The sequence below is a fragment of the Mustela lutreola genome, chromosome 7 (assembly GCF_030435805.1).
Source record: "Mustela lutreola isolate mMusLut2 chromosome 7, mMusLut2.pri, whole genome shotgun sequence".
NCBI classification, from domain to species: Eukaryota; Metazoa; Chordata; class Mammalia; order Carnivora; family Mustelidae; genus Mustela; species Mustela lutreola.
Window position 1 is genome coordinate 66,459,837 of NC_081296.1, and position 16,081 is coordinate 66,475,917.

At 42.5% G+C, this 16,081-nt stretch overlaps 1 protein-coding gene and 1 long non-coding RNA gene across 7 annotated transcripts in view; one reads left to right on the forward strand and one right to left on the reverse strand.

Moving 5' to 3' along the window:
- The window catches only part of EIF2AK4 (eukaryotic translation initiation factor 2 alpha kinase 4), a 107,840-nt gene that overhangs the window by 53,987 nt on the left and 37,772 nt on the right, over positions 1-16,081 (forward strand). For all 6 annotated transcript variants that reach the window (XR_009355511.1, XM_059181134.1, XM_059181136.1 and 3 more), the window contains 8 exons: positions 440-503; positions 3,014-3,097; positions 4,765-4,887; positions 7,108-7,212; positions 9,073-9,127; positions 9,925-10,004; positions 12,780-12,881; positions 14,327-14,380. Coding sequence is in view for 5 of the 6 variants with exons in the window: in XM_059181134.1 (XP_059037117.1) it covers positions 440-503; positions 3,014-3,097; positions 4,765-4,887; positions 7,108-7,212; positions 9,073-9,127; positions 9,925-10,004; positions 12,780-12,881; positions 14,327-14,380 (667 nt within the window). In the remaining variant the exon portion in view is untranslated. The remainder of the gene's footprint in view (positions 1-439; positions 504-3,013; positions 3,098-4,764; positions 4,888-7,107; positions 7,213-9,072; positions 9,128-9,924; positions 10,005-12,779; positions 12,882-14,326; positions 14,381-16,081) is intronic.
- Positions 435-14,481, reverse strand: LOC131836101 (uncharacterized). Its single transcript, XR_009355512.1, has 3 exons — positions 14,255-14,481; positions 2,600-3,168; positions 435-1,279 (listed from the first exon to the last, which is right to left on the reverse strand). It is a non-coding gene; the product is annotated as an uncharacterized LOC131836101 (long non-coding RNA).

Here is a 16,081-nt window from a genome sequence, read left to right on the forward strand (position 1 = left end):
CACCATGTTGAAGTGCAGAATTGTGTGTTTAGAGGGGAACCAGATTCAATCCAAAGGTTTTATTCCCTGTTGGCGTCTTCAAAAGCGCTCTAAAACCCAAGCCCCGAAGAAAGGATAAATAGAAATTCCTTTCAATACTTCGTCTTCTTAGTACCATTGACAGCAAGTTTTTAAAAGAGCATTCTTTTGGATAGGGGCTTCCAACTCCGGGATATTTAAAAACTAACCCGGAAGCTTGACATAGGGCCAACTGCGGTTCTGACAAGTCAGGAATTGTGATCCTAAAAGTTGGTGCATCTCAGAAGACACCCTGATCCATCTTGTTTTTCCTGGTTTGATTTCATTCTGTCCAGTGAGAGACAGTCAATCATGACTCTTAGCTGTGGAATTCTAACAGAGAATTTGATTTCTTTAGTATTTCTCTGTTTCTCTTTTTAAGACCTGCTTCAGATTCTGACAGCGATATCATCTTTGAAGATGAGAACAGTAAGAGTCAGAATCAGGTAAATATATAAATAGAAATTACACCTTTTTCTCAGGGATGGCCATGTAAGAAAACTAGTGCTTGATGTTAAAAACCCTGGGTGGAAGAGTAAAGCCTCACTCTAATAGGCCGATATAGAAATTATCAATTTTAAAACACGATAGTTTAATTTATTATTCATGGGCCTTATATTTTAGATTGTCCACATAACCACACATACCTGTTTTTAGAGGGGAGGGGTAAATTGACATGCTGGGTTTTGTTTTGTCTTGCTTTTTTGAATGAACACCATTTCCTAGAAGATTTGGGGAAACTTGATGTGGTTGGAGATAGGGATCGATTTAAGTAATTAAAGAGCCTATTAGAGTTATGTTGGTCTCTATGACCAGTTAATCTGGATTACTGTCTAGCACAGTGTTTTAGCACTGAGTCATGATCCTGAACCGGCAATGAAAGAGTTTTTCAGGCCTGCAGCCAGCTTTATTTAATTTTTAGTGCTGTAGGGAAGAGTGGAGACCATGCATCACACTAGGAAAAGTAACCTGTGTGTATACCATGTCTCACATGAGTCTGTGAATTGGGTATGATATAAAATATATTTCTTCATGTGGGTCACGGTCTGAAAAGTTTGAAAAACACCGTTTGAGGCCTTGGACCCCACGCAGTCCTGCATCCTCCTCTGCCCAGACTAGCAGAGCCCCCGATTGCCGCTGCGTGGCACTGACAACTAGGACTGGCCGTTGTTAATGCAGAGGAAACTTCCATGAGAGGGGGTAGAGTGCCACGACTTCATTTCTAGGAATAAAAATAGAATTGTAAGCCATTATAAGGGTACATTTGTAGTAGATAAAAGTCTACATGTGGGCCCTGATAAGCAGCTAAATTGATTTGAAGGAGGTTTGAATGCATTCTCTGGCATTTTTTAGAAATGTTTTTTTAAATTAAAAGAACCTTAAAGTCTTCTTAGTTTAAATTTATAAATTATAGAGGCATCTGCTTGACTCCGTCAGTTAAGTGTCTGCCTTGGGCTCAGATCATGATCCTGCAGTGCCAGGATCAAGCCCTACATCTGGCTCCCTGCTCAGGGGGGAGTCTGCTTCTCTCTCGCCCCTCCCCTGCTCATACTCTGTGTGCTCGCTCTCTTTCAAATAAATAAATAAAATCTTTAAAAAATATATAAATTACCACCTACTGCTTTTATTTGAGCATTAGCTATACATTTAATTATTACAGGAGCACCAAATTTACAATCCTGGTTTTGCTTCTGAAGGGCAACATCCCACGGGCATTCTAATTGATGAGTAGAAGCCTCCAAGAGATTAACAGTCTTCTACAGATAATCTCCAGGGTATATAAATGATTCAAGAGTAGAACTTGACTGTTTGCAGAACAGAGCTGCCTTTTCTTTTTCTTTGCTAAAGGAAAAATGTTGAAAAATGCTTCCACAAACTAAATCATAAACCGTCAAATAAGATCTAATGCTTTTTCCTTAGCCAATCCTTTTCCCCCAGGTGGTTGTGTTGAGGGGAAATGCTTAAATACATTTATGAGAAGAATAAAAGAACCTTTTTTTTTTTTAAGTTTTTATTTGTCGGAGAGCACGATCAGGGGGAGCAGCAGGCAGAGGGAGAAGCACGTTCTCCGTTGAGCTAGGAACCCGATGTGGGACTTGATCCCCAAACCCTGAGATCATGACCTGAGCCCAAGGCAGAGGCTCAACCAACTGAGCCACCCAGGCATCCCTAAAAGAACTTTAAAAAAGGGGGTGGGGCACAAGAGTTAGAAATGACCTGTAGGGGAAGAATAGAGTGGAAAAGCATTCTGGACGATCGGTCACAGTGAGTGGCAGCCGAGTGCCGGTTCCTCAGTGGCACTGCCCAGAGGGCAGTGTGCCTTTCAGTAATATCTTCCCATTTAAGTTGATTGAGCTGAAGATAGATCTCTCTTCTTCCCAAAGTAAGCCTACCATCAAAGAAAGGTATTCCATTTCATCTGAAACCTTTAAAATACTAGCCTGTAGACAACAGTTGACTTGGAATCTTTCTGTCGATCACACAACCGTAATAGGTACCTACTTCCTATTTTCCCCCATCATTATTCTATATAGTGACATACCTGTAAACTCTACAGTAGTTTCTGGTAATAGCACAGTTGCCTTTGAAGTGCTGGTGGTGTCTAAAGGACAGAGGCTGCGTCCTGCTTGGTCCTCTTCTCTGAGGCGATAGGATGTTGGCCTGTCGGGTGAGGGTGGGCACAAAGAGCCTGAGGAGGGTGATGATCGTGTTACCATTTTTTTTTTTAAAGATTTTATTTATTTATTTATTTGACAGAGAGAGAGAGAGATCACAAGTAGTCAGAGAGGCAGGAAGGAGGGGCAGGCTCTCCGCCAAACAGAGAGCCTGATGTAGGGCTCAATTCCAGGACCCTGGGATCATGACCTGAGCCAAAGGCAGAGGCTTAACCCACTCAGCCACCCAGGTGCCCCCCTGTTCCCATTTTTTGAGTTCTCCCGTGTTCCTCTTGGATTAGAATGAAGACTGCAATGGGAAGAACAGTTGCCATGAAAGTGAGCCATCAGCTGTTGTTGAAGCTGTGCATTATCTGTATATCCAGGTGAGATCCTGTGCGCCGCGCTCGTTCACACAGCGCCTCCCGGTGGTCGCTGGTGGGAATGTTGTGGGAGGCTAGAGCAAGACACAAGGCAGAGGAGGGATCAGTGGCACGGCCAAAGGTGAATTGAGGGGAGATAGTTGCAGCCCAGACGCCCTGACCCCCAGCCTTGAACTCGTGTTTTCTGTACCATAGCAGGGGATGGTATAGGGCGGTGGGTACAGGCTCTGGACTCAGTCTGAGTAAGTTCTCCTTCTGGATCCCCCAGTCACAGCTGTGGGAGCTCAGGCAAGTTTCTTTTGCATTCTGTGCCCATCTAGCTATTCAGTGACTTGTGAAGAATAAGAAAAGTAACACTTTTAAGGTCACAAAACCATGTCTGAGTTCTGTAAGCGCTAGACTTGCACGTACCGAAGTTCCACTCTAACAAGCTGGATCTGGACAAGTAAGGTGTGATGCAGACATATCCTGCATGTGCAGAAGAAACCCCAGGGTAGCCTCAGGCCAAGTGCCTAAAGTCCTAGAACCTCTGGGTGACAGGAACCCTGGGTAAGCCACTTCCAATGGGGCTTTACTAAAAGGAAGCAGACTTCTCTGCCTGAGGGCCAGAGTCCCAGACCCTGGTGAGCCCTGCTAGCAGAGGCACAATCGCAGACCCATGAGGAACATTCTGCCTCTGCCCCAAGTGAATAGGACTGTGGGGCCTTATTAGTATTTGCAGTCCTATCGGTAAGTAGGCAGATCTGAAATGTCAGATGCAGTAGTGTGTTCCAGAAGGGAAGCCTCAGACAAGTAGATGTTTCAAAAGACACTAATTAGGTGGCTGCTTTTAATTTTTCCCTAATATAAACATCGCCAATGTACCACTCACACGCAGAATAAAGCATTTGTCCTCTAAACCACTAACTGAAGTCTGTACTCTGTGCGTTCAGTCTCTAGACAGTTATGAGTCAGAGGTACGCAGGGGAGGTGTGTCTGGAGGTGTGATAAGATCACAGTCTGAGAGTCCCAAGCCCTCGTGAGGGCTCAGCGATGAGTCAGAATCTCGAGGTGGTTATTCAGAGCATGAAGCACTGGTTTGAAACCCATAGGCCAGTTGCATAAATCAAAGGCTACATGCTGATTGAAGATTTAAATGATACTGCATTGTTTTCTGATCCATTAATATTTAAGAAGGGATGAGAAAGACCCTTGTCCTGGATGTTTGGATATTTACATCATTTTACTCTGGACTTGAAGGTCACTGTCACTAGTTCAAAGTACAAATGAGGAAGGCTCATGATGTCGTTAGATTTTTAATTAGCCTTTCTTGGAAATTTGGGTTTGGAAATGGTCATGTGAAACAAGTTTACTTAATTCTCAGTTTTTTCATTATTTGAAAAAGAATGAAATCATTTATGACAAGGACTTTAAACAAGTCTTATTTTTTAATGAATGATAATAAAAATTAAAAGGGTTATGTTGAGGTGCTGTGATAATGTCTCTCTCCCCCCCCCCCAAATTTTTTTAAATAGTTGGATTCTTTCCTCAAAAAAAAATTTAAGCCTTGCCTTTAAGTACTTAAAATCCACAGCACATGTTTTAAAATGGAAGATTACGTTAATCGCCATTGTCTGCCTTAATTGAAACCGTATACAATCAAATGCTGCCTGGTTTGTTCTTGTCCCCAGATGGAGTACTGTGAGAAGAGCACTTTGCGTGACACCATTGACCAGGGGCTATATCTGGACACTGTCAGACTCTGGAGGCTTTTTCGAGAGATTCTGGATGGATTGGCATATATCCATGAGAAAGTAAACTTTACAACATTTCATACCTGAAAACTTATGCTTGTATAAAACTGATGACAAAAAAAGATATTGTGAGATTAGAGAAAAACAGAAACAGAGGGAAAATTATGGGTATATTGAAATTTATTTTTATAGGTCAGACATATCAAAAGACATGTATATAGTATAAGGTATCAGAGTTCAAAGAAAAGATTGAGGGTTAGGACAGGGGTCAGCAAACTGTGGCCATGGGGTCAAATCCAACTTCCATCTGCTTTTATATGAACTGTAAGCTAAGAATGTCTTTTATAATTTTTTTGTTAAAAGATGTTATTTATTTATTTAACAGACAGAGCACAGGGAGGAGAAGAGGCAGAAGGAGAAGGTAGAATCAGGCTTCCCACCAAGCAGGGAGTGGAATTCCATCCCAGGACCCTGGGATCATGACCTGAGCTGAAGGCAGACGCTTAACCACTGAGCCACCCAGGCGCCCCTACATTTTTTTTTCTTTTTTTAAGTAGACTCCACACCTAGCGTGGAGTCCAGTGCAGGGCTTGAATTCACAATCCTGAGATCAAGATCTGAGCTGAGCTCAAGAGTCAAGTACTTAACTAACTGAGCCACCAAGGTGCCCAGCTTTTACATGTGTAAAGGATTATTTAAAAAAAAAAAAAAAAATCAGAAGAAGAATATTCCATGACACATGAAAATTCTGTGAAATTCAAGTTTTAGTGTCCACAATAAAGTTTTACTCAAACAGGGCCATGCTCATTTGTTTACATATTGCCTATGGCTGTGTTTGTGTTACAGCTGTGGGGCTGAATAGTTGTGACAGAGACTGTGAGGCCTGTAACGTGTAAGATATTTATCTGACCCTTTAGAAAGAGTTCTCCAACCTCTGGATTAAGCAAAAATGTTTCAACATACACGAAAAGCAAGGGTGGTTACTTCAGTTACTTAGAATAAAGTGAGTGTGGTGAATACAGACCCAGTCATTTGATTCTACTTGGCTTATTGCGGTCCTTCCTAGGACCATGGCGAAATCCAGAAGTCATCTAGCAAGGGTAGAGATGAGACTGGAGACACAGCCCACCACATAGTATAAAATGTCATTTTATAAAGCTAGATATTGTCATGACAATGCAAATGCTAATGGACTTAGCTTCAGGATGAAACACTGCTTACATTTTAAAAATGGGATTATCTACCGCATTGGGCAGTGTACATGTGTTTTTTTCCTTTGCATAATTTTCTTTAATCTAAAATGTTTAGACTGTTGTATATTTATACTGAAAAGCCAGGACTGTGATTTACATATGTTAAGTTTATAAATGAGTTGGTGGAGTAAGGTTTGCAGGGTTGGAAATCAAAATGAATTTTAATGACAGCCATTGGAGCTCTTTGATATCTCCCGGGATCCTAGAACTGTGCCCCACATGCACTCTTCTCTACATCTCATTTGCTCAGCTTCTGCTAATGATCTTCTGGGTATCTTATGCTCTGCCACGCCTAGAAATGCAGATAGTCACAAGCATATAGCAGACCCCATACTTGAGAGGGACTTGTTCTTTTTTTGAAGGAACCCAAATTCATCTTCGTGTAACAGTAAGATGATACCATAAGGTGTTTTTATTATTTTTTAAATTGTTTCCTGTATTATAGTACCTGAAACAGTAAGCATCATGAGGCTGCCATCAGGAAGGGGAGAAAGCCAAGTTCACGTAACAGTTAATCATTGAGCACTTAGGTGTGTGCTAGGGATGCAGATTGAATTAGATTCGCTGTGGAAGGCATTGAAGGCAAGTTGGTACTTGGAAGTGTTGGCACAATTCAGATGAGAGGAGAAAACAAGAATTTATAAGGCAGGGGAATAGGGTGAAGAGAAGAATAGGAGAAGGAAGGAAAATGGTGTGTGTCTTCTCGGCATGGATACAGCTGAGGGTTGATACAGCAGTGTTTTGTGATTCCACAGAGAGATTGGGAACCCGGTGGAGGGAGCCCTTGGATGCCCCCAGGGAACAATTTGGGTTTGACCTCCTCCAGGATCACCAGTAGGTAGACTGGGAGATGTTGGGAAGGTCATTGGCAGGATGGTCAGGAGACAGTGCAGAGGCCAAAACAGCCTGGACCAGTCTGAGGGAGAGGATCTCCTCTGCATCTTGACATTAGGTTGGCCTTTGAGATTAGGAAACAGGTAAACTATAAACTATGCTTGGGAAACAGTTCTTTTTTCTCTTCCATCAGGGAATGATTCACCGGGATTTAAAGCCTGTCAACATTTTTTTAGATTCCGATGACCATGTCAAAATAGGTGATTTTGGTTTAGCAACAGACCATCTGGCCTTCACTGTGAGTATTTTTCAGATTGGACTATGCCTAAAAAAATGAACCTGCATGTCTTGATTATCCTGTCTTGCAATACTTTCATGGTTATGAGTTGATTAAACTCTGCTCTGTAATCCCCAGGAAATTCTGCAAGTCTGAAGGGGTGAGCCACAAATGATCCCTTAGGCTTAGAAAGGAAAAATACACTATAGTGAGGATGTTCCACCTGAGAGACATAAAATTACTGGTTTCTGGATGATACTGAGGTCAAAGGCATATAATACTTTTTGAAATAATTTGGTCATTTGGCCTACCATTGCCAGGCACTGGGCTTGATGCTTTACCCTTGAGGGGCTTTTCGTTAATTTAAGGAAATAGGGCTCAAAATACCATGGAACACCTGAAGATCCAGTCTTAGTCATCATTATAGAATAGTTGTTCAACATGCAAAGCTAAAATAATGTGAAGAGAAATAGCGATATAAGAGCAAAAGGCAAGAGAAACTTGACATGTGGTTATGAGGACCCAGAAAGGTGGTATAAAGAAACAAAAGAAACAAGCATTTCGGATGGGACTTTAAGGATGGGTGAGAGTCCAGAAGGCTGAGATTGAAGGCAGATCAGGGCAAGAAATCCGAGAGAGAAGGAATAGCATAAGCAAAGGCCCTGGGGTGAATAGATATGACTGTTGGGAGGCCAGCATGTTGTCTGTGACAACACATGACTGTGAAGCATTAGGGGAGACGAGACGATGCTGGAAAGTTGGGGGTTTTTGTAGGTGGCAGGCCTTAAGTGCCCGAGGAAGAGTCTTTTCATAAGATGAAGTTAATAGGCACAAAATCTCTAGTACATGCAATTAATTCCAAGAGTGGTCAGAGATTTAGATCAGTCATAGAACAACCATAGGGACAAAACTAGAAGGTGAGGTTAGGAGTGGAGAGGGAGGAAACAGAAGGGGAACAATGAGAGTGTGGTCCTAAGCAGAACAGCGGGGCATTTTGAAGAGCGCTGAGACCAAGCAAGGAAGGGCCTGATGGTGCGGTCTTGATCCCCAAACGGAAGAATTTAACCTAATATCAGAGGCTGTAATATAGTGAGTAGACAGAGGCACAGGCTGCGGAGGCTCCCTGACCAGGGCTACACACAGTCCTTTCCCTGCCCCTTTATGGCAGTGTGACCTGGGGCAGGTTAAACTCTCCGTACTTCAACTGTACAGCGTGCCTAATGCTAGAACCTACTTCCGAGAGTTGTTGGGTAGATAAAATGAGAGGACAAGGCAAGCCCTCGGAACAGTGCCTGCTGCTGAGAACATGAGAGATGCTGGTATGTGTGATGGTGCCTGTGACAGGACCCTGTGGAGTGGTGACTCAGGGTGGTCTGTGAGATGGTGTCGGCACGGATACAGCTGAGAAAGGCGGGGCTACCTGAGAGGGGCTCATGGTGACAGTGGAGAAGCTGTGGTGACCAGCCTCTAGGAACGAGGAGTAAACATGGCCCCACATGAGGGAACAGCAGCGGGGAAGTTAGAGAGGGAGTTTGTAGTGGTTGTTAATATGCTCTGAACCTTCCTTGTCAGTGGATTTCTGCTTTGGCATTTGCAAACGTGAAAATAAATGGGTTTCTCTTTCGGGGCTTTCTGCCCTGAAGGAGGAGTTCCTCAGCGATGAGCCCTTCTCCTTCTTGGTCTCGGGGGTTTCCAGGGAGTCCCGCTTTAGCAGGCTAAATAAACAGACACTATTTAGAGCACAGAAAAAACATTATTGTAGTTAATTCTGTTTTCTGTGGGTAAGTTCTCTGTCGGTCTTGATTTAGAAATGGAGAGGCCATTTCTGTGGAATAACATAACATTTTAAAAGTGGTATTTGACTGGCTTGTATTTTTTTAGGCTGATGGCAAGCAAGATGATACGGCAGATCACTCGATTAAATCAGACCCCTCAGGTAAATCCAGAAGACTGTATGTTTAATTAGTGGATTAAAAAGCAGACCACAGGGGTTTTCTTCTCTGATTCTCTCTCTCTCTCTCTTTCTCTCTCTCTCCTTTACATATAAAAAGCTGTGCAAATATAATGTATACCCCTGAGGAGCTTGGAGATACATATATACCCATGAAACCATCCATCTCAACCTATGTTATAAACATATCCATAACCTCCAGGGTTCCTCCTGCCTTCCTAATTATTAAATTTTGTGGTAAGAACACTCACCATAAGATCTGCTCTCTTAGAAAATTTTTAATATGCCATACAATACAGGTTTCTTAATCTGAAACCTGTTTTTCATCCATAAAGATTTTATTCTAAAGCAAATTACAATTACTCATTAAATTGACAAAACCGTGAGCATGCTTCAGTTATTTTTTTCCCTCTTCACTATCTTAACTAAATTAGAGCTTTAGTTAGATAATTGGCTGTCATGGGTAGACGGTTACACTTTGACCCCACAAGCTAATGTGAGGTTACCTCATGACCTGGGATGTCTGGGGTCTTCTCTCTGCACCACCCCTCTGCAAGAGCAGAGACCTCCCATGTGGAACAGAGTCTGTGGCCATACGTGACTTCTGGTTAAACCCTCGGTGAAGTGTGTACTTCGCCTTCCTCTGAAGGCAGTGAAGAGTTAACAGATCATGCCTCATTCCTAAGAAGCTCCCTCTCCTCCTTTTTTCTTTTAAATAAAAATTTGTCTTACCTCCTTAGTCCTCTTATTAGAAAAGTTTCACTTTGTCTTTTTCCATGCAGGCCATCTGACTGGAATGGTTGGTACTGCTTTATATGTAAGCCCAGAGATCCAAGGAAGCAGTAGACCCACGTACAACCAGGTAAAGGGGAAGGTTTCTGGGGCGAAGGGGAGGTCTCAAGGGTAAGATCGTAGGAAGAACATCGTGATCGAGATCATAGCGTTTGGTGTTAATTGCCGCTGCAATGGGAACATTCATTCATTCATTTATACGACATATCCACATGTATGTCGAGTTGATGACTCCCCTGAAGCTGGCACTGTTGCTGCTAAGGACCTTACTGTCCATCCATCCAGAAAGGATTTTCACTAACCTCGTCCTAAGCTGGGCCCCAGAAATACAGAGAACAGGACAGCTGACTGATAAGACAGGTGTCTTATTCCAGCCCTGGAAGAGCTTAGCCTTTGGTGGATGAAACAGACAATAAATAGGTGAAAACATAAAATAATCACAAATGGTTAAGAAAAGAAATCGACTCCAGAGAGCAGTAGGGGGGCATCATGTCCAGATAAACTGACCAGAGAAGGCTTCCCCAAGAGGATGGCTTTAAGGATAGAGAAGGGACAAGCCACATGAAGTTGGGAGCTGAGAGGAAAAAAGGGTAAGCAAAAGAAATAGCATGCATAAGGAGAAAACCGAGCCAGCACTGGCTTGCCCATTGGAGACCATCAAAAAGAACATCCATGCAGATACAGCCTGGTGAGCGCTGGGGGAGAAAGGCATGAAGCTGGAAAGGAAGATCAAGGTCAAATGATGTAGAGCCAGCTTGGCCTTGAAAAAGGGGTGTGCACAGGGAGCCACTGCAGGGTCTTGAGCAAGAGAGTTCACTCCAGCTGCTGCTGGAGGCTTTGCAGAAGTCAGGTTGGGTGGCTGCTAGCTGGAACCGAGTGGTGGCGGTAGTTGTGGGGAGAAGTGTGCTCAAATAAGACACGTGGTCAAGGGGAGGTTGGGTGGAGATAAGGTAGGGTGATAGGACAGTGCCCAGGTTTCTTCTGGAGCAGTTGGGGGCGGGCTAGTTGTCCAAGATGGGAGAGACAGGAGAGGATAGCAGCAAAATTCTGTTTGGGGGTCATGTTAATTTGGAAATGCCTGATGAGAGATCTACTTATAGATGTTCAGTAGGTTATTGAAGACTCGGGACTTGAGTTCAGTGGAAAGGTTGGAATCAGGTATAAATCCAAGAGTCATCCTCATGGGATTTAAAGCCATGCAGCTGGATGGGATCCCTTAGGGTGAGTGTAGAGCAAAATTTCAAAAATATATTGGGGCAGGCAATTCACATCAGAGCATATTTTCAAGCTTACAGTGAACCCCAAACCTGGGTTTCCATTCTGATAAGGAGCACCAGGCAGTGACAGTGGAATTCTATACAGATAGCCAAATACCCAGCGGGGCTGTGGCATGGCGCAGACTCCCTTAGTGCAGCCTCTCCAGAGTTCAGTTTGCCACATGTAATGAAATGCAAGAGGCTCTTTCCACCCTTTGTCCCAGCAATTACCCTTCTTGAAATCTACCCAGAGGAAACAACAACATCCAAAAAGATGGATATAAAAGGGGATTGTCACAGCATTATTTAGAACAGTGGAAAAAAAACTGGTGTTTAAAAATGAATGGCTAAATAAATTACAGGACTTCTGTATAATTGAATACAATATGTCATTAAAATCACGTTTTAGAAGCCTGGTTTGGAAAAATAATACACTAGCTGGAAAATATTCATGCTCTCTTAAGGGAATAAAAATTACAAAATGTATGGTTCTAGTTTTATAGAGTGTGTGTGTGTGTGTGTTTAAAGATTTTATTTATTTATTTGACAGAGAGATTGTAGGTAGGCAGAGAGGCAGGCAGAGAAAGAGAGAGGGGAGAAGCAAGCTCCCTGCCCATCTGGAAACCTGATGCGGGGCTTGATCCCAGGACCCTGAGATCATAACCTGAGCCGAAGGCAGAGGCTTAACCCACTGAGCCACCCAAGTGACCCTATTGTGTTTATTTTTAAAAAACGTGAAGGGGGCAGCTCTCTGATATGAGTAGGAAATATACTGGAGCAGTGGGATGATGAGTGAGTGCTGTTTTTCTTGGTGCTCTTCTGGATGTTCACATTTTCTACAACCAATGTGTAGGAAATGCTACAGCATTTAAAACTTGGGAGGTCACTTGGTGATAATTAGTCTGTCCTCCTAATCCTTGAGTCCAGATTCATGCCAGAGTCGCCCCTGAATGTGGCGTGTGTGCCTGTGAGCAGTTTGCTGTGAACAGCCTGCCCCTCGGGAGGACCGTGCTGGCTGCCACGCTGCCTTCTGCAGATGGTCCTCTCATCGGCAGCTCCCCGCCTGACCTTCTGCGCTGACTCGCCCCACTTCTTTTTTAGTTGCATTTCCATATTCTGTTAGGATTAGTCACGTCATCTTTCTGTGGTGCCATTATTCTGTCTTCATTGATAGGGCTCTGCAGTCAGTAGCTGACCTTTGCTGTCAACTGCAGATTTTGGTCTGTGTTCCACTATTGAGATGGTTTGTAAAGGTGCAAAGCAAAGCAGATTCCTTTGACAGATCGCAGTTGTCCTTTAGTGATTACTCTCATTGTTTGGCCAGTGATTTTCTATGTCTGTATATAGCTAAACCAGTGACCATGAGTTTTCAAGGAGAGTGTTGGGACATCATACCAAATATTTTATCAGTACTCTAGATCTATTTCTTTTTTTTTTTTTTTTTTTTTTAAAGAAGAAATCAAGTTTTTTCCTAGTATGGCCTATTTTTCCCTTAGGCAGACTTTTTTCCCCAGCTAATAGTGCTTGTCCTGTAATTCTCTGATAAATGACATATTCAAGGCTGTCTAAATACAGTTTCTTCTCCCTAGAAAGTGGATCTCTTCAGCCTGGGAATTATCTTCTTTGAGATGTCCTATCACCCCATGGTCACGGCCTCAGAAAGGATCTTTGTCCTCAACCAACTCAGAGATGTACGTATCAGATATTTTAATGCCTCAATTTTGAGCAACCAAGATCTTAGTGTGGACACCAGAACTTAATGCAGGGTATTTTTCTGGTATTTGTAATATGAAAGAGTCAGTCTTACTATTACCTATAGTTCTATTTTTTTTTTTGTAAGATTTTATTTATTCATTTTAGAGAAGGAGTACCTGCCCGAGCAAGTGCAGGGACGAGCAGAGGGAGAGAGAGAGACTCTCCATGTGCGGTGCAGAGCCCAATGTGGGGTTCGATCTCAGGACCCTGAGATCACAACCTGAGCCGAAATCAAGAGCCGGATACTTAACTGTGCCACCCAGGTGTGCCACCCCCACCTTGGTTTTAAAACAAAGGAGCGATCCCAAAACTTTGCACGTATCAGTATAGTTGCAACAGTGGAAATAGGTTATAAGAATAATGGATATTTAGTTCTAGAAATTAAAGGTTCCAACTGAGTTGACCTAGTGGTTTGCCTTAACAGTACCCCCATGGCCAGAAGTTAAAAAGGGTCTGAGGAAGATAACAACCCCTTGACTTTTTTATTCCCCCAGTGAAACCTCCCTCTATGCTCTTGGGATTAATCCTTGCCTCAGTTATTGCCCAAACTAAAAGCACGTGAGGCCAAGGATGCCCACTGGAAAGGGCACTAGGATGAAAGTGGAGAAAAAGGTTTGGGTGAGGGTGATGGAGACTTGTGATGCATGAGCCAGAGATGCGAAGAGCCTTCCATTTTCCTGAGCTACAGTCCTCTACACCGTCACTGAAGATGCTGCTCTAGATATTTTTGAAAACTGTTGAATTCTTTTATACCCAGTACAGCATGGACTGTGGTGTTCACAAAGTTTGGAGATAAATGAAGTGATTACCATGTCCTTGCCTTGGCTTGGAATGCTCTTAAAAGATTATATCCTGGATGAAGTACCTTTCTTTAGTCTAAAATTCATGTTTGTTCCCTCATTTCAAGAGTATCTAAACTGTAACAACAAACAAACAAACAAAACAAAAAAACAAACTGGCAAGTTAATGTTCTGATTGAGATCTTATTGACCAGGAAGGTGAGAGCTTTTCAGCAAGTAGAGGTTTCAGGATTAATGTTTTTCTTTTGCTCTTTGTTGGTGCTCTGGTGGGGGGTTTTTTGGCTTCTTTTCCTCTGTGTGTTTACTAAAGCTACTTTGTCTTCCTCTGAAACCATTGGATCTTAAAATACTTTGTCCTCAGCTGAGATGCTTTCTGTCTCCTAGGCAGTCATTGGGGTCAAGCTTGTATGAAAATAACATGTATGTACTTGGAACAATGGGTGTTGGGTTTCAAGAAGGTATCACTCTGAGTCTTAACTTGTTTTCATTTCTGTCCTTGATTTTCTTACCTCTGGGAAATAAATGTTTTCACTGTGGCAGCTTGCCAAGCATGTGCTGATTTGAATATTGTATTCTTTCAGCCCACTTCGCCTAAGTTTCCAGAAGACTTCGATGATGGAGAGCATACAAAGCAGGTAATTTTCTCCAATGCTTTCATTACAGTGTCTTCACTCTTGGATTTTAATTACTGTTTTTCTTCTTTTTCGATTAGTCATCTTCTGCCACTCATTGTCTTGTGCCCTGAGAACAGTTTGGGAAAAAATATCAAAAGATGAAATGCTTAAAATGTTATTAGACTTGAAACACACCAAAAAAAATGCCAGGGACTGGCACAGAAAATAAGCAAACTCCAGGGTTCTTCTGCGTGGTTCATTGTGTTTTTGAAGTGCTGCTTGGAACCTTGGCTTAGCTACTGGAAAAAAAGAATGCTTTTAGATTTCATTATTTTAGAGAAACTTTGGAACTTTTTAAGAAAAGAAAAGAAAGAGCTTGGGACTTTTTAAGAAAAGAAAAATCCAATTTAAAACTATAATCTTGTTCCATTTTGTAGTTAAAGTAGCTCAGATTGTAAAGGGGAAGACTGGACAGTCTGATGTTAACAGTATTTTTTTTTTTTTAAGATTTTATCTATTTATTTGACAGAGATCACAAGCAGGCAGTGAAGCAGGCGAGAGAGAGGGGGAAGCAGGCTCCCTGGTGAGCAGAGAGCCCGATGCGGGGCTCAATCCCAGGACCCTGGGATCATGACCTGAGCCGAAGGCAGAGGCTTTAACCCACTGAGCCACCCAGGCGCTCCTGGTATTATCAGTATTTTAAAGTAAAACACTTTCTTCTCCGTACTAGAAATATCTGAGTGTGCGTGTCTGTAACTCATGTCAGGGATCTGTGGCACCCAGCTGATTGGAATGAACAATGATCAGTGGATTTGTGTCTTGTGCCTTTGGTGTGCGTTGCTTCTTCATGCTTGACAGTTTGTCATGGTGAAGCCTTCTGTGGTTGATACTCTGGGCATATAGAAGTTTATTCCTGAAACTAACTTTTCTTTCTTTCCTTTATATTTATTTATTTATTTATTTATTTTAGTATACAGACAATGTACTTTTTTTACTAACATATAATGTATTATTTGTTTCAGGAGTACAGGTCTGTGATTCATCAGTCTTAAACAATTCACAGCTCTCACCATAGCACGTACCCTCCCAGTGGCCATCACCCAGCCACCCTCTCCCTTAACCCCCCACCTGTCAGCCATCCTCAGTTTGTTTCCTGAGATTGAGAGTCTCTTATTTGTCTCCCTCTTTGGTTTCATCTTGTTTCATTTTTCCCTCCCTTCCCTTATGATCCTCTGTCTTGTTTCTCAGATTCATTGTATCAGTGAGATCATACGATAATTGTCTTTCTCTGATTGACTTATTTTGCTTAGCATAATAGCCTCTAGTTCCATCCACATCATTGCAAATGGCAAGATTTCTGGGGGTTTTTGGATGGCTACATAATATTTTGTGATTGATTATATATATATATATATATCATATCTTCTTTATCCATTCATCTGTTGATGGACATGTAGGTTCTTTCCATAGTTTGGCTATTGTGGACATTGCTGGTATAAACATTCAGGGGGCACGTGCCCCTTCGGATCACTACATTTGTATCTTGGGGTAAATACATAGTAGTGCAGTTGCTGGGTTGTAGGGTAGCACTATTCTTAACATCTTGAGGAACCTCCATGGTGTTTTCCAGAGTGACTGCACCAGCTTGCATTCCCACCAACAGTATAGGAGGGTTCCCCTTTCTCTGCATCCTTGCTAGCACCTTTCGTTTCCTGACTGATT